This window comes from Xenopus laevis, chromosome 7L, assembly GCF_017654675.1.
Source record: "Xenopus laevis strain J_2021 chromosome 7L, Xenopus_laevis_v10.1, whole genome shotgun sequence".
Classification (NCBI taxonomy): domain Eukaryota; kingdom Metazoa; phylum Chordata; class Amphibia; order Anura; family Pipidae; genus Xenopus; species Xenopus laevis.
The window spans coordinates 20466731-20485445 of NC_054383.1; the positions used below are offsets into that span (position 1 = coordinate 20466731).

Here is an 18715-nt window from a genome sequence, read left to right on the forward strand (position 1 = left end):
ATTATTTGTAGTTTGAGTTATTTAGCTTTTTATTCAGCAGCTCTTCAATTGGCATCTTAAGCAATCTGGTAACTAGGGCCCAAATTACCCTAGCAACCATGTATTGATTTGAATAGGAGACTGGAATATGAATAGGAGAGGCCTGAATAGAAGGAAAAGTAATAAAAAGTAACAATAACAATTAGCGATGCACCGAACCACTATTTTGGATTCGGACGAACCCCCAAATCCTTCGCAAAAGATTCAGCCGAATACTGAACCGAATCCTCATATGCAAATTAGGGGTGAGAAGTGTAAAACATTTTTTACTTCCTTGTTTTGTGACAAAGTCACACAATTTCCCTCCCTGCCCCTAAATTGCATATGCAAATTAGGATTCGGTTCGGCCATGCAGAAGGATTGAGCTGAATCCGAATCCTGCTGATAAAGCCCGAATCCTGAACCCTGGATTTGGTGCATCCCTAATAATACATTTGTAGCTTCACAGAGGATTTGTTTTTTAGAAGGGGTCAGCGAAACCCATTTGAAAGCTGCAAAGACTGAAAAGAAAAAGACAAATAACTATAAAACTATAAAAAATAAATAATAAAAACCAATTGAAAAGTTGCTTAGAATTGTCCATCCTATAACAATTAAAGTTACCTTAAAGGTGAACCACCCCCTTAAAGTCAAATTAAAAAAGGACATCTCTGATATTTTCCCCTCCCCCACTTATAACTATGGCCCCTCCCCTGCTTTCCTGCATAACTCTGGGCCCCGGTTTCCCCAGCTCTAAGCCCCAACAAGAAGAATCCAGTTAGTGCAGGGGAGGCAAAAGGAAACAAAACAAGTGTGTTGAGTCAAATCACTGGACAGTGTAATAATAATAATAATAATAATTATTTCGATTTAGTAACAAATAATAAAATAAAGAGCTGAAGGTTGTGTTATGGATCCTGCGCACACACAGTAGTATTTGTAAAGAATAAAAACACAAGCAGCGCGTGGTGCTCGGACGGTGAATACGTTTAGAAATTTGGCAGCAATTTAGGTGGAGAAACAAAACAACAGATGGAGCAGTCTGGGATGTACCATGTAGACAGGTATGTGATTGTGCTGGGGGGAAATTGCCAAAGCGCAGTGCTGTTTTTATTAGAAGTCATTTGGAGGCTGAGACCACATTGTGAGTTTGGCTGATTGTCGGCTTTTCTCTGCCGCACAAGGACTTTGTTGCGTTTCCTACAGGGAACATGTCACAGGGCAGCAGCTTCTTGTACACCCCCAGGAGCAGGGAGAGTGAATTGAGCGGGACAACTGGGCCGGCTCATCCAAGCCTTATACTTCCTCTGGTTCTGGCTCTTGGCTGTCGAGGATTTTCCGGTGAGCTTGGCGCAGGTACTGTTGCTGTTTGAAGTAAACCTTGAAGGCTCCTTTAATGGCAACAAAAGCAATTCCGCCCTGCAATACAAACAAGGATGTCACACAGGCAGCAGGATCTCCTGTTCCTATTCTCTGTGCTCAACTAATGGAGTGGCTTCTGTCTGCCGCTTCTATCTGCTGCTTCCCGGGCTGCACCCGATACTGAACAATGGAGCAGCACAAACTGGAATTGGTGCTCAATGTGTACCCCAAACTAATTTGGCCACATACCCAGGAAACAGTGTGTGCACAGAAACAAGTGGTATCTGCAAGACCCACCTCAATTAATAAGGAACTAGAGCCTTTAAAGGGATTCTGTCATTTTGTTTTTTGTTTGATTTTTCTAAATTACACTGCAAATAATTAACTCTACAATAAACAATTTCATACAATTTCATTCCTGAACCAGCAAGTGTATTTTTTTTAATTGTAATATTGGTGAGTAGGCGCCATCTCAGGTCATTTTGCCTGGTCATGTGCTTTCAGAAAGAGCCAGCACTTTAGGATGGAACTGCTTTCTGGCAGGCTGTTGTTTCTCCTACTCAATGTAATTGAATGTGTCGCAGTGGGACATGGATTTTTACTATTGATCTACCAGGGATCTGGTTTACTCTTAGATCTACCAGGGATCTGTTATCTTGAGTTAGGGTAGCGGTTATCTGGTTACCTTCCCACTGTTGTTTTTTATATTCAATTTTAAAATCTGACATGGGGCTAGACATTTTGTGAATTTCCCAGCTGCCCCCAGTCATATGACTTGTGCCTGCACCTTAGGAGAGAAATGCTTTCTGGCAGGCTGCTGTTTTTCCTTCTCAATGTAACTGAATGTGTCTCAGTGGGACATGGGTTTTTACTATTGAGTGCTGTTCTTATATCTACCAGGCAGCTGTTATCTTGTGTTAGGGAGCTGCTACCTGGTTACCTTCCCATTGTTCTTTTGTTTGGCTGCTGGGGGGAAGGAGGGGGTGCTATCACACCAACTTACAGTACAGCAGTAAAGAGTGACTGAAGTTTACCAGAGCACAAATCACATGACTGGGGCAGCTGGGAAACTGACAATATGTCTAGCTCCATGTCAGATTTAGAAATGAAATATAAAAATCTGTTTGCTCTTTGGAGAAGTGGTTTTCCATGAAGAATTCTGCTGGAGTAGATTAACTGGATGCGTTTTGCAAAAAAAAAAAAAACTTTTTTTTCCAAGTCTCCCTTTAATAAACCATTGATCACTAAAAGGCAAAAGAAACCATGCATTGCATATTGTCCTATTTAATAGTGACGCCTTAGAAAGACCCTTGTCTTCCAAAACAAAATGTAGGCCCGGTGCTTAGAAGTGGATGTTTTAGCACCCTACAAGTCCTACAGCCAACATGACCGTATATAAGGAGTCTTACAGCCAACATGACCTGATCTAATGGATCATATAGCCAACACGACCCAATATGAGTCAAGGAAGGAGTCAGGAAGGGTTTTTTTTCCCCCTTTGAGGCATTTTGGAGAGCCTTCAAATTCGTTTTTTTCCTTCCTCTGGATCAACTGGCAGTTAGGCAGGTTAAAATATAGTTCAAAGGCTGAACTTGATGGACGTGTGTTTTTTCGACCTAACTTACTATGGGCGCCCCGCCAATGAGGCAAGTTGAGAAACTCGCCTCAGACGGCAGCACCCCCTTGGTTGCCAGGGGCGGAAAAAATTCTGCTCCTGGTAACTAAGAGCCGAATTTCAGTTTCTTCAAACCAGAAATTCAGCTTTTCTAGTGCAGAGAGCGCAATTAAGCTCTCTGCGCTAGTGATATAGACGCCCCGACCCCCTATGTTGCTGAAAATGTGAGTGTCCTGGGGATGGGGGGTGGCAGAACAAAGGCCACCTCGGGTAGCAAAATGGCCGTGATCGTCCCTGCATGTATGCTAAATCTATATTCTTCAGAATAGACATTCACTGGGAGCCCTGCATGGGATATTCCCTGACATCAACAAACTCAGAACATCTCCGGAGCTGGAGACTGCACTAGCAACAGCCCAATACAGAGAATAGGGCCATCTTGGGCGACACACAAACCTACAGGCCCCCGGGCCTTCTACACACTACACTTAAATACTTTAAGACAAAAGTTCTGCTCTGATCTTAAAATACATTTTATTACTGTTGTTTCTGGTTTTTCATCATTTTTGGCAGGTCATCTCCGCACCTTGATGCACTTAAAGTGTCTTGTAGAGAAAGCTCCGGAGGTGGTCCATTGTCCTCCACTTATTCTAATTCATCTGACAGATCTCACGAGTTGCAGTTTTATGTCTCTGCCCTCAAAGCAATTTCACGCACAGCAGTAGAATGAAAAATGCAGGATTTGTTCCGTACAGGAATGATGTACGATGTTCAGTCATTATTTAGATGGAAGAGTGCCTTGTGTTGTGCACATTGTGTGAGAAGGCCTTAATGACAATTGCAGAGAGACTGCTGTGATAAAATGCCTTCTATTGAGATACAATGGCTGAGGGCTGAGTGCTCTGGCTGGCAAGTCTGCCTTTCTCTGGCTTGGTGCAAAATGAGAGATGAACAATTTCATCGCAAGGGAATAGAGAGAGCAGCTTGGGCCAATATATACCAAATATATACCCCTACTGTCACACAATAAGGGCGTAGAAACTGAGACTTTCCCCCTAATGGCTTATTTTAATCCTTAAACTGTAGCAATGCACCTGGGGCTATTATTTTGCATGTTTTAAAGGAGAAGGAAAGCTACGGTGGCATTTTATTGCCAATATATTAGCTGCAATAGTGCAAGCTAGAATGCTATATTTATTCTTTACAATGTTTTACCACACTGGAGTAAAAAGCTCTAGAAACTCTCTATTTGTTAAGGATAGGAGCTGCAGTATTAATGTGGTGTGACATCACTTCCTGCCTGAGTCTCTCCCTGCTCTGGGCTCAGATTACAGTAGAGAAGGGAGGGGGTGGGGAAGAGGAGCAAACTGAGCATGCTTTTGCCCAGGGCAATGAGGTTTAAGCTGAAGGCAGGAAGTCTGATACAGAAGCCCATGAGTACACAATAGAAGGAAAGAAATGCAGTGTTTCTTTTGACGGGGGACTCAGAGCAACATTACTTTGGGGGTTTACTGGTATATTAAGATGGACCTTTCTGATAAGGCTTACTTAGTCTTAACCTTTCCTTCTCCTTTAAACTGGCCTTACACCTTGAGATATGCACATTTGGCAAATGAGCAGATATGTGCCAGGCCAAATGTCACTGATTCAATTGATGGCCTTATACGGAGTCTCTAAATAGACCCACATCAATGCGCATCTCACCCTACAGGGTTTTCAAACATGCAAGATATTTTCAAACATGCAAGCTGGCAGTTTATTAAGACAATAAACTGCCAGCTTGGTCTGGCTGGGTCAATCTGACAGTTTATCAGCTCTTTGCAAGTCACCAGTTGCCCAAATATGATGTAGTTATGTCCATAAGGGAAGAGAAAGCATACCTGGACGAGGACAGAACCTGTGACTGTTGACCCCCAAAAAAAACTCGCTTCTATATTCTATTTAAAAGGAAAACTAAACCCTAAAAACAAATATGGGTAGCAATGATGTATTTTATATATTAAACTTAAAAGGAAAACTATACCCCCAAAATGAATACTTAAGCAACAGTTTATATCAAATTAAGCGGCATATTAAAGAATCTTATCAAACTGGAATATATATTAAAGTAAATATTGCCCTTTTACATCTCTTGCCTTGAACCACCATTTTATGATGGTCTGTGACTACAACTAACTATAAAAGGAAGAAGTGTGGGAGCAAAAGACAGAATTAGTTTGTTAATTGGCTCATGTGACCTAACATGTTTGGTTTGTTTGTGTGCACCGTGAATCCTACAATCTCAGGGGGCGGCCCTTATTTTTTAAAATGGCAATTTTCTATTTAGGATTACCCAATGGCACACAAAGTATATTATAATGAAAATGGTTTATTTACATGAAACAGGGTTTTACATATGAGCTGTTTTATAAAATATATTTTTATAGAGACCTACATTGTTTGGGGTATAGTTCTACCTTAATGCTCCAGTTTAAAGTTTCAATATCTCTATAAAAGTAACGATTAAGACCTTCAAAGTGTGCACAGAGGGTCACCATCTTGGATTTTGTTAGTACTGGCTGCGACACTCACATGCTCACTGGGCTCTGGGCAGCCATTTTGAAGCTAAACGTATGGGTTGTCACAAATCAACAGGCAGAAAATGATGTTCTCATGCTATAGAAGCTGATGCTACAGGGCTGATTATTAAATGCAGATATAAATTGTGCTAGTTTCTGAGCTGCCATGAGATGAGAAATGAGAATCTGGATTAATTATTAATCAGCCTTGTATTGTGACATTTATATTCTCTATATACAGTATACGGTGAGTCAGTCCCTAAAGCTCAGGTAACTGACATTAGCCCAGAGCATGTGCAGTGAATCAGCAGAAAAGAAGTTGGGGCATGTTCAGATTAATGGGTTGTGGCTGTCTTGGGCTGGTACAGAATATAATGTGCATCATTTTTACCCTAATTCTTTATCAAAGGGGTGGTTCACCTTCAAACAACTAGTTGTTTTCAGATAGATCACCAGAAATAACTTTTTCCAATTACTTTCTATTTTCTATGTGTCACCATTTTTATAATATTGAAGTGTAAAGAGTCTTTTCACCTTCACCTTCTGAAGCAGCTCTGGGAGGGGGTCGCTGACCCTGTAAACTGTTCTAAATTGATATATTTAGGGTAGGGACACACTGGGCGATTTGGGGAGATTTAGTCGCCTGGCGACTAATCGCAGCGACTTTTCTCCCCGAATGCTTCCCCTCTCTCTGCGCCTGGCTAAAATGAAAAATCGCCTGCGCTAATCACACGCAGCGATTCTTTTTCCGAAGTCGCCCGAAGTTGCCTCACGAGGAAACTTCGGGCGACTTCGGAAAACGAATCGCCGCGTGTGATTAGCGCAGGCGATTTTTCATTTTAGCCAGGCGCAGAGAGAGGGGAAGCATTCGGGGAAGATTGGTCGTGGAAAGTCGCGGCGATTAGTCGCCAGGCGACTAAATCTCCCCAAATCGCCCAGTGTGTCCCAGCCCTTAGTTGATACATTTCTTATCTTTGTCCCTGCTGAGCAGAATCTCTGGGTTTCATTAAAGGCAGCTGTTAGAATTGATACAATAGTTGCTAATACTCCAGAGATGCTGCTGAGAAATGGATCAACTAAATGTTGCAAAATTGTAACAGTTCAGAGTCTGCGCCTGAATTACTGAGCTGCCAGACTCAAACACCAGAGACAGGGACATTCAACTTTAAGCTTAGATTTTGGAAAACAGTATAACAAATAAATAATGGAAAGTAATTGAAAAAAATCTTTATTTCTGGTGAAAACAACTGAACTGAAAACAGTGTGACCTCAAAACTGTCAAATTCGACTAGGGAGCTATTCAAGAAAACTCAAATCGAGTTTTTAAAATTTAAATCGAATTTGATTCATGTTTTCGGGTGAATTTAATTCACCCGAGCTTTACAAATTAAATTTTTTTAAAAAATAAATTTCGATTGGTCGAATTTATGGGAGTTCAATGATAATTATGTTCAGCAGCTCAGCCATCTATATTTTTCATTGCAAGTTACTGGACTTTCTGCTCGTTCAGGTACAAACTATTGCAGTGTCCGCTCATCCACCTCCAACAATCGCTATAGTTCCTCTTTATATGTAACACACATGTACCGACACTGATAGTTCTGGACAGGAGTAGTGATGACACACTAGGAATGGTGTACATATGTGCTCTATGTAAAGAAGGAGTAGAGTGCAAGCCAAAGGCTAAAGATGCACAATACAGGTATGGGACCTGGGGTCATCCGGAGAAGTGATCTTTTGGTAATTTGGATTTCCATACCTTAAGTCTACTAGAAAATCATGTAAACATTAAAGTGGACCTGTCACCTACATGCATAATGAAAGTTCTTTGCAAATTAAACATGAATTATTTTTTTCATTAAAACATCCATACCGGTTATAAAGGTGTTTAAATATCTGAGCTGTCAATCAAAAATTATCTGCCCCGCCTCTATGTCTTTCACTTTCCATTCAGCACTTCCTACATGTCACTGCACTTCTTACATTGCCCCTTTCCTCCCCAGGCCCTATAATTATGTAGGACACAGTGTATGGGCATTAGGTTCCCCATTCTCAAGCTTACACAAGATTTTGGGGTGATACACAATTTATCTAAATAACAGTGTCCACAAAATGGCTGCTGCCTGCTTGGTGTAATTCCAAGAGTGAAAAAAACTAAATTTAAATAATAAATATAGTGTAAGTAAAGTTTATTTTGCTCAATTAACATGATAGAAAATAATTTGGAATTGTTTCTTAGCGTGACAGGTCCCCCTTTAATACATTTTTAAAATTTGTATTATTTAGATAAAATAGAGTCTATAGGAGATGGCCTTTCCGGAATTCTGAGCTTTCTGGATAACTGGTTTCCGAATAACAGATCCCATGCCTGTACCAGAATAGGAAAATCTAGGCCCCACCCTCTAGTGATGTGCGGGTCAACAAAAATTCGACCCACACCCAACCGGCACCTGCACTTATAGATCCATGCCCAACTCGCCCATCTGTGGTGGGGCAGGCGTGCACCTATAAAAGGAGGCTGCTGGAGCCAAAATGAAGCAGAGTAAGGTCACGGGGCAGGGACAGTGGAATAAAAGCTCAACTGGAACCTGCTTGTGACCCACAAAATGTGTGTGGAAGTCGTCCCGAACCCACCCGACCCGCAGGTCCCCTGGGTATCAGGCCAGCACCCTCCCAGGGTTGATCTCCTTCTACTGATGAAGTATGTGGTAAAACTAGAACTGAAAGAAAAAACATTCAAGGCATCCTTACCAGAATTGTCCTTTGCAGGTTGGAATTAACGGTGCTAAACATCAATTTGCCAACAATAGTAGCAATAGTGGGAAAGACCAGAGCTCCGCACAGTATTCGTGTAGCAGAGACATGATCTGCCAGTGGGTTGGCTTCAGCTGGTACCCGGGGCACTGGACAGCCAATTCCTGAGAATAAAATGCAGAGACTTATACAGAATTCAATAGTTTCTATTCCAGGTCCAGTGAGGAATAATGGTGATATATAGGTAACATATCCCATTCCATGAATTAATTAATGTAGGTGGAAAAAAGAAAAAGCAAACCCCCTCCATATAAAATTCAGGGAAATTACACAGCAAGTCAACCTTCATGTTAGCAGCCTGACCCATATGTTAAAGACCCCAAGGAGAACGGATATTATAAGAAATGTGTTACACAGACACAATCCTGGAATAAACCTCTACTGGATAGGTACTGAGCGATGGAAACATTTAAGGTGTTGCAACAGAGAAAAGTCATATAAGGTCTATGCTCATTAACTTAAAATGATCTGTCATGATATGATGATGTAGTTTTTATTTCTAAATTACATCATTTACACTGCAAATAATTCACTCTACAATAAAAAATGTAATTTCTGAACCAGCAAGTGTATTTTTTTTTTTAGTTGTAATATTGGTGTGTAGGTGCATCTCAGGCAATTTTGCCTGTTCATGTGCTTTCAGAAAGAGCCAGCACTTTAGGATGGAACTGCTTTCTGGCAGGCTGTTGTTTCTCCTACTCAACGTAGCTGAATGTGTCACAGTGGGACCTGGATTTTTACTATTGAGTGATGTTCTTAGATCTACCAGGGAGCTGTTATCTTGAGTTAGGGTAGCGGTTATCTGGTTACCTTCCCACTGTTTTGTTGTTTGACTGCTATGGGGGTGATATCACTCAAATTTGCAGTTCAGGATTAAAAAGTGACTGAAGTTTATCAGAGCACAAGTCACATGACTGGAGGCTCCTGGGAAACTGTCAGTTTGCAATTTTGAGAAATGGATTTTAGTACAGAATTCTCCTGGAGCAGCGCTATTAACTGATGCATTTTGAAACAAAACATGTTTTCCCATGACAGTATTCCTTTAATTTTCCAAGCATAGCAACATGGCAAGTCTTTCCTCTGCTCACCAACTTAAAATTCTGCCAGGTCAACCAAACTTTAATATAATGAATAAAATTACTTTATTAGAACAATTAGCACACAGTTGGAACCAAGTACAGAAATATATATTTTGTTTGAAATGGAGACACCCATAGACTGAGGACAATAGATTACCTGGAAATATACTATTAAGAATCTGTAATTTGTTGGAGTATTTGCGCCAGAATCTGAGCACATAGTCCTCCCAGCGAATCATTTTGCCTAAAATCAACACAACCGGGATGGTAGGCAGGCCAATCAGCAAGAAAAGGGGATCAGCCCGTTCCATGACATCAAGGCCCTCTTTGTGGCCAACAACCTTTAAGGGAAACAAGAAAATTTGATATTTTAGCTACCGTGCCACGGCATCATTTGCTCATCTCATGTGTAAACACTGAACTAATCTGAAGTTTAAACATTTACACTTATATAACTCTGCAGTGTTTGGCACAGAAGCACATTAGTGGTCTCATTCTTCTTTCTTTATAAACAGATTATTATTGATTCATTTAAAGGGAAAATATACCGCCTCCCCTTTTTACATGAGCTCATTAATTTTCTTTCAAAGCTGAAAACTTTCACAAAAAAAAAAAAGTCTAAAAAAAATGCATATGTCTATGCAAAAGAAAAAAAACTTTTTTTTTTTTTTTTTTTTTGCATAGACATACCTGATTTCACAGAATGAAATAAAACCATGATAGTCTGCCTGTGCTCGCAGGGACCAGTTCCCAGAGAATTGTGCACCGCCCACAATGAAAAGTAGAGAGACCCCAGAATCCATCACTTCACAGTGAAACAAGGTAAGGAAGGGTGGCATTACACGGTGATCCTAATGGTTCTTAAGAGTAACATGTCTTCTTTCAGTTAGAAGAATCAGGTATACATTTAAAAAATACATTGATTTTTGGAAGTTCAGATAAAATTTATAATCTTTTTTTGTTTTTGTTTTTTACCAAACCCAACTGAATGAGCTCATTTCAAAAAGGAAGGGGGATGGCGATTTTCCCTCGAAAAACAAGAAAAAGGGAAAATAAATCGATGAAATCTAAATCTTTAGAACAGATCTCACTCCTTGGCTAAGTTGGCCAACACATTCCAATAAAATCATATTAAAGGAACAGTAACACCAAAAAATACAAGTGTTTTGAAGTAAAGAAAATATAATGCAGTGTTGCCCTGCACTGGTAAAACTGGTGTGTTTGGTTCAGAAACATTACTATTGTTTATATAAATAAGATTTAGTGTGGCAATGGGGGCAGCCATTCAAAGGAGAAAAGCTCAAGTTACACAGCAGATAAGCTCTGTAGAACATAATGGTGTTATCTGTTAACCACTATTTAACCTGTGCCATGCAGACTTTTTTCAATTTCCACCATTGCTACACAGCAGTTTGTTTATATGAACTATAGTAGTGTTTCTGAAGCAAACACATCAGTTTTACCAGTGCAGGGCAACAGTACCGCTAGTGTCTGCACTCAACAAATTCAAAAATAAATTACAAAACAAAGTCAGCATTGTATATTTTTCAACATTATTTTTGTGAGCAATGCATTCTATATTACGTATGCTAATCCTCGCAACAGGAGCCCCCGGACACTGGCAGAAAATCATAGTCAACATTGACACAATTAGCACAGATGTTAATTAAGAAAGATTAACATTGCTAGCATTTCGCAATTATATTTTGATTAATTATTAGTAGTGAGACTTTTTTTTTAACAAAGGCTATGTATAGGTTTCTGGTTCAGCAATTTGTATTGGTTATACCAACTTACACAATTCATGCATGCACTGGGAGACCATCAAATGTTTTAGGGATATTTGGGGTCAGAAATCAAGTTATTTGGGGGATATTAGAGGGCATGAATGCACCTAGGATTTCTTTGTTATATTACAACCTTAGTGCTTTAGAATCAAGGGACTAGGAGAACAGGAATGCAGTTATAGAAGCCCAGCACAATAATATTCAATTAACATCCAATTTTTTTATTGGAAGGAAGGGCCTTCCGTGGATTTTCTCATAACAAGGGTTGACAATAGGAATCTATATCCCCTTTATATAATATATATTCCCTTTTTAATTGTTTATCATAGTAAAAATGGACTCCCTATAGATGTTTCTGTCAGGGGCCTATCGGCTCCAAGCGCAGGGAAGTCCGGACCAAGGAGGAAGCAAAGTTCAAGTTCGCGGTAACCAGAAGGATCAAGAGAAATCGTCGTCAGAGTTCAGGCTGTAGTTCAGTAGACAGGCGGCAAGGATCAAAGTCACAAGGTTCAGGCAGGGTCAAAAGTCCAGGAAAATATTAATAACCAATTTAGGAACACCCAAACTAGAATTTCCTATAACCGGGCATTGAATCCATGACCTCAGCATCTTCTAATTTCAAATTTTTGCACCAATCACATGACGTCATCGCGTCAGCGTCTTCCCAAGTGGGTCGTGGGTGCGGCCATCTTGGACGCTGCGATGCTGGAGACGGGAATGCCATCGGGCGCTCCTGACAGTTTCTGAGTGCCTGCGAATGAGGGTGACTTTATTTCGGAATGGGCAATATCTGGAAGATCCCACATAGAAGACTGGTGCATAATAAAAGCCAATGATCAAAAAAGCAGTGGTTAAATGAACCCAAACATCAGCGTTACCAACACAAAGCCACTTTAGAATTCATTAGTCAAATATCTGGTACTTGAGCAGTGGACTTAAAGGGGAACCATCTCTAAAAATGAATATTTAATATAAGCTTCATCTCACTGAAGACACTTTCTAAATACAATCAATCAAAAATTCTGTAGCAGTGTTTAAAAGCCATTTTAATGAGCCCTGTAAAGGTCCCAATATAATTTTTTTTTTCCCATTCAAAATTTAAGTGTTAAAGGCTTTCAGCACCTAAAACCCTACAGTTCCCCTGCCCGACATTAAAGCTTTTTGGTTGGTGCCTTATTATGATCCGTACAGCTGCTGAAGAGCAGATGTGAGCACTTTAACTCCAAACCTTAATATTGCATGATTATATCTTTCAAGGACTAACAGAAAGGAGACTAATGATACACTTGGGATGTCTGACAGATACATCTGCTTAAATGCACCATGTCTGTGTGGAACAATGGCTGTGGGTCTTACATTTTAACATGTTAATGAAGATGCATCTCATCATGTAACTGCACCCTGGTGCCAAACAGTGTCAAGGGTCTCTAAACCATTAGCAGAGTAGCAAAAACAAAACAAAAAACAGAATTTAGTCTTGAGCCTTTTCTTTCACTGATCATGAGTATTTCCTGTACAGCATCAATGGCCTCTATGTCCTACTTTTCTGGTAGAACCGAGATTCAGAACTTATGGTTCCCCATAATGGTTATGGTGGGCCTATGTGATGCCCTTTCATTAAAGGACACTTAAGCCCCCCCACACACACACAAATGTAATCAGTGAACAGCGGCTTTAAAATCTTAATCGCTTAGAATTCCTTCTCCTCCTCTAACCCACTCTGCCCTCTCCCTCGGAAATGTACTTTGGCTGTTGGCTAAAGAGCATGCTCAGTTCTTCTCAGCTCAGATTACTAAACATACCCTCCAACCAATGAAGGGATAGCATTTCTGGTTCCCATAGAAATTCTAGCTGTCTGATCCTATTTTTTTTTTATCTTAACCACCTCTCCTGAGCTCAGCTTAACCATTACATTGCTCAACCCCAGCAGAACTTTTTATCAAAGTATGTTGTGTCTGTGTAAACCTGCATTGTGCATTGCATGAACATTACAGCATACATGACTTACAGCATACATGTTTGCAGATGTTAAGGTTACTGATTATGTGTCAGAGGGAAAATGGAAGCCAGATAGAAGCTGCTATTTGTTTTAGGAAAATGTGATGGCACTGGCAAAGAAGGGTATATGCAGTACAAATTATGTGGTTTGGGTGGGGAATATATGCCCAATTTATATACACGGTAGGAAAACGTAGACTTTGCATGTCCTTTAAAAACCATTTCTTTCTTCACCCCAAGGTGAGACCAAAGAAGTAGAGTAGAGTAAAGTAAAGTAAAGTAGTCCAAAGGCTTATAAATCATGGTGTCATTAATATTTGCTTTTTGGAGCAATTCATGAATAGGTAGTAATATCTAAAAGTTCCATTAGAAACAAGACAACAGTTGATATTGGTCAGATTGAAACTTCTGTTTCCCTCACTAAACTAGCAAATCAGTTAAAGTGGATATTTTTTATTATTTGGTGCTGCTGACCAACAGATCTCAAATACAGGTATGGGATCTGTTATCCAAAAAAAAAAAAAAAAAAACAGTCATCCATAAAGGTCTGAATTACGGAAAGGCCATACCTCAAAGACTCAATTTTAATAAAATAATTCAAACCTTTAAACATGATTCCTTTGTTTGGCTGCTGGGGGGAAAAAGGGAGGAGGGTGATATAACTCCAACTTGCAGTACAGCAGTAAAGAGTAATTGAAGTTTATTAGAGCACAAGTCACATGACTTGGGGCAGCTGGGAAATTGACAATATGTCTAGCCCCATGTCAAAACTGAATATAAAAAAAATCTGTTTGCTCTTTTGAGAAATGGATTTCAGAGCAGAATTCTGCTGGAGCAGCACTATTAACTGATTCATTTTGAAAAAAAAATTTTTCCCATGACAGTATCCCTTTTATACATCTAAACGAGTTATGCTGGCAAGAGGCCATTACAATTAAATTTGAAGAACCACACATTAAAACTATGTTTTCTGATAATTGGTCTCTTTATTCTCTAATATTCAAGAGCTATTTCTGATTAACTATCCTAATGTCTGGGCTACATAATTAACTAGTGTCTAAAAATGTTGTGTTTCTAGAACTCCACTATGCGAGGTTTAGGTTGGTTTTGGTTGTGCGTTGCTTTTGTTAGTTTTTACAGTAGATCTGGTGACTTAACATTACTGTATGGGTCATATGTCTCATTACTATTATATGAGGCAAGTATAATCCTCATGTTTTCACAATTGTATTATTCCTTGGTGTTGGAAACAGCACGATAAATGCATTTAAATAGTTTAATCTTACTCATATGACGCTGTGAAAAAGTAAATCCTGTATGTTTTGGAAAACCCAATAAAAATGTTGAAAACAAACCAATATATAATAAATCCTTATTGGAGGCAAAATCCTAGTGGGTTTATTTTTTTTAGTAGGCTTAAGGTATGGAGTTTACCAAAAAAACCCAAAACCCCAGCTCCTGAGCATTGTGGATAACAGGTCCTATACTTGTATAAGTAACCTAAATAAAGGAAGATACATCTGCAAAGGTACTATTAGAAACAGAGATCAAAATGCTGGCCATCATCAAGGACTACTACACTGATAGCAATAGGAGAAGCACTTGGCAGGTGTCTGACCCCCTAAACTACACCTGACGAAGGCTACAAACAGATGTACCAACTGCCTTTAGTAAGAAATGGCATACAAAGATCCCTGGCATTTAATCATCTCTGCTCTGTTGCCGAGATCAAATTACTGTTTGTACAATAACCCTAAAAGATGAACATCTTTCTCCTTATTTGTAGGCTTCAAAGAAGAACTTGGAAGAAGAATTTAACGTTCTGTATAAAGGGATGAAACCACTTTTGAAGTAAAAAAACAGATTATCTCTATAGCTGGCTTTGCAAACAAGCATGCAACCACAGAGTACTTTGAGAGCTCAGAAACAATGGCACATTATAAACCTAGTGTTTTTGTGTTTAATTATATTTGGTTTGTCATACAGAGACTTACTGGAAGATGCACCATAGAAAGCTCATTCAATGGGGGCTCCTATAAGGAAGCTTGAAGGAAAATACCTAGATCCCATTAAGCCACAGAAGCATGGATTTAAAGGAAAACTAAAGCTTAACTAAAGACGTCTAGAAATGTTGTAAATTATGTTTTAGGCTTCTGTACCAGCCCAGGGCAACCACAGCCCTTAAGCCGTAAAGATGTGTCTCCAAAGATGCCCCAGTAGCTCCCCATGTTCTTTTCTGCTGATTCACTGCACATGCTCTGTGCTGCTGTCACTTACTGAGCTTAGGGACCCACTCACAATATACAGTACACATAGAATAGAACGGTCACAATCTAAGGCTGATTAGAAATGAATACAGATAATTACTACATGGCAGCACAGAAACCAGTGCAATTAGCATCAGAATTTAATAATCAGCCCTGTAGCATCAGCTTATATTACAGACCAATCTCATTTTCTGCTGGATAATTAGTGACGACCCCTAAGCTTAGCTTCTCAACAGCTGCTCAGAGCCCACTGAGCATGTGAGTGTCATAGACACTTTCCAAGATGGTGACCCCCTGTGACAAGTTTGAAGTCCTGGTTCATTGCTGCTATTGACAAGCTGAAACTTTAGATTGGTACAATAAGTTCAGTATATAAAATTTGCCATTTTTAGCCATATTAATTTTTAGGGTTAATTCTCCTTTAACAAAACCTGTGCAACGCAGGGTATCCCAAACCCAGAACAAACCCCAAGGTTCCGGTCACGGCCCACTTTTTTGCCTGTAGCAGCCGCCTTTGGCTTCGTGTGGAGCCCTCCGCTACTCGGATGCCGCCGGGTCTTATAGAGGGAGAACCAAGGAGAGAGTTCTGAGCGAGCAAGGGAACCAATCGTAGTGTTGTAGAATGGGAAACAAGGAACAAAGTCAAAAGCAAGGCCGGGCCAGTAACAAACAGTCAATGTGATACAGATACAGGAGACTTAGTAATGGGTTGGGGTCAAAGGCCAGGTCAAACACACCAGAATCACAGTACCAAATCAGAATCAGAATGCTGATAAAAAGTAATTTATTAATTCAAATTAAAATACATAGCATTTCCCCTCATGGAGCCCAACGTGTTTCAAGCTTACCCAGCAGATAGATAGATAGATAGATAGATAGATAGATAGATAGATAGATAGATAGATAGATAAAGACCCTCTCAAAAAGATTAAGACCAATCATAGTGGAGCTAGGTCATTGTTTCACCTGCACCTCGTTATGGTGTTTCAGACCAGCCCACTTGACTATAAAACTGTTTCACTTAAACAGTTACAAATAATCCATGTACAGGGGTAGAGTTAAAACAATACAGTATAAAGATCACTTTACCTCTCACTTATAATAAAAATAAAGATTACTATATATATATCTATCTATCTATCATCATATCTATCTATCATCATATCTATCTATCTATCTATCTATCATCATCATATCTATCTATCATCATATCTATCTATCTATCTATCTATCTATCTATCATCATATCTATCTATCATCATATCTATCTATCATCATATCTATCTATCATCATATCTATCTATCTATCATCATATCTATCTATCTATCATCATATCTATCATCATATCTATCTTCATATCTATCTTCATATCTATCTTCATATCTATCATCATATCTATCATCATATCTATCATCATATCTATCATCATATCTATCATCATATCTATCATCATATCTATCATCATATCTATCATCATATCTATCTATCTATCATCATATCTATCTATCTATCATCATATCTATCTATCTATCATCATATCTATCTATCATCATATCTATCTATCATCATATCTATCTATCATCATATCTATCTATCTATCATCATATCTATCATCATATCTATCTTCATATCTATCATCATATCTATCATCATATCTATCATCATATCTATCATCATATCTATCTATCATCATATCTATCTTCATATCTATCTATCTATCATCATATCTATCTATCATCATATCTATCTATCATCATATCTATCTATCATCATATCTATCTATCATCATATCTATCTATCATCATATCTATCTATCATCATATCTATCTATCTATCTTCATATCTATCTTCATATCTATCTTCATATCTATCTTCATATCTATCTTCATATCTATCTTCATATCTATCATCATATCTATCATCATATCTATCATCATATCTATCATCATATCTATCATCATATCTATCATCATATCTATCATCATATCTATCTATCTATCTATCTATCTATCTATCTATCTATCTATCTATCTATCATATCTATCTATATATATATAAAACAAGTTACATCAAATATAAAATTCCCAGGGGGTAAACGTGTCTCTAAATAGAATATCCAATAAACTTCTCTTTTGTGTAACAAAATATCTCGTCCTCTAATGCCTATTTTTATTTGTTCTATTACCTGTACTGAAAAATATTTAAAATGTATAAAGTGTATAGAGTATGTTTAGAGTATAATAACCAGGACAGTCGGCAGACAGGACGAGAACCAGGAACAGGCAGGGTCAGAAACAGCAAGAAAATACATGAGAATCGCAGCAAGGAACTTTAGGAAAACACCTTTACGTTGGGCAGTGATTTCTCCATTGAAAGCCCTTTAAATATTTGACTTTTGCGCCGGCCGGGGACGTCACAATCGGACCACCAGGCAAGTTCCTCACAACCTGACTAAGTACAGGAATGCGAAGGAAATTACCTGATGAGAAACCACATTCTGTGTCCCTATGAGAAAAAGAAAACCGTAACTTACCTGCATCACAGTGACTGCACCATAAGTGACCGCTGTCCAGTAGATTGACCCCACCATGATCCCTGCAGCAGCAAAAGGACAGGCTTTAGATATCAGTCTATCTGCAAGATCCAATACATAAACCACTGGACCTGTAAGAGGCAAAAGGCATAATCAGACTACTTTATTTCTTAAGAAATGTAACACGTTAGTAATAATTTAAACATTTGGCTAATTTGCATACTGGACAGTGTGTGCTGTTCTTTCCAGGGGGGGGGAAAAGGCAAAATATCTGGAACCCTCCCCAAGAGGAGCCTACAAGGATGGTAATGGTACTGGCAGGCATTTGTCTGCTGAACACAGGGCCATAAAACACTTTAATAACCAGGATCCTTCCATGGGTGGAGACAATGCTGGCCCACATCTAATACCTGACAGAACAATCATTTGTTAGATTGAATGCAGCTTCAATGCACTCCTCCATAAAAATAAACTGAAACGCAGCAGAAAGGATGTTATGTAACCATAGTAACACATAGTTTATACAAGTAAACCCTCAAATAATGCTGCTCTGAGTCCTCTGTCAAAAGAAGCACCACATTTCTTTACTTCTATTGTGCACACATGGGCTTCTGTATCAGACTTCCTGTTTTCAGCTTAAACCTCCTTGCCCCGGGCATGAGCATGCTGTTTGCTCCTACCCC

At 39.1% G+C, this 18715-nt stretch overlaps 1 protein-coding gene across 1 annotated transcript in view; it reads right to left on the reverse strand.

Moving 5' to 3' along the window:
* Window positions 1-834: 834 nt before the first annotated feature.
* Window positions 835-18715, reverse strand: part of marchf5.L (membrane associated ring-CH-type finger 5 L homeolog) — a 50132-nt gene continuing 32251 nt past the window's right edge. Inside the window, 4 exon segments of the mRNA NM_001092666.1 lie at window positions 835-1437; window positions 8305-8471; window positions 9604-9787; window positions 18033-18163. Of these exon segments, the coding sequence (NP_001086135.1) occupies window positions 1315-1437; window positions 8305-8471; window positions 9604-9787; window positions 18033-18163 (605 nt within the window). The 3' untranslated portion in view covers window positions 835-1314.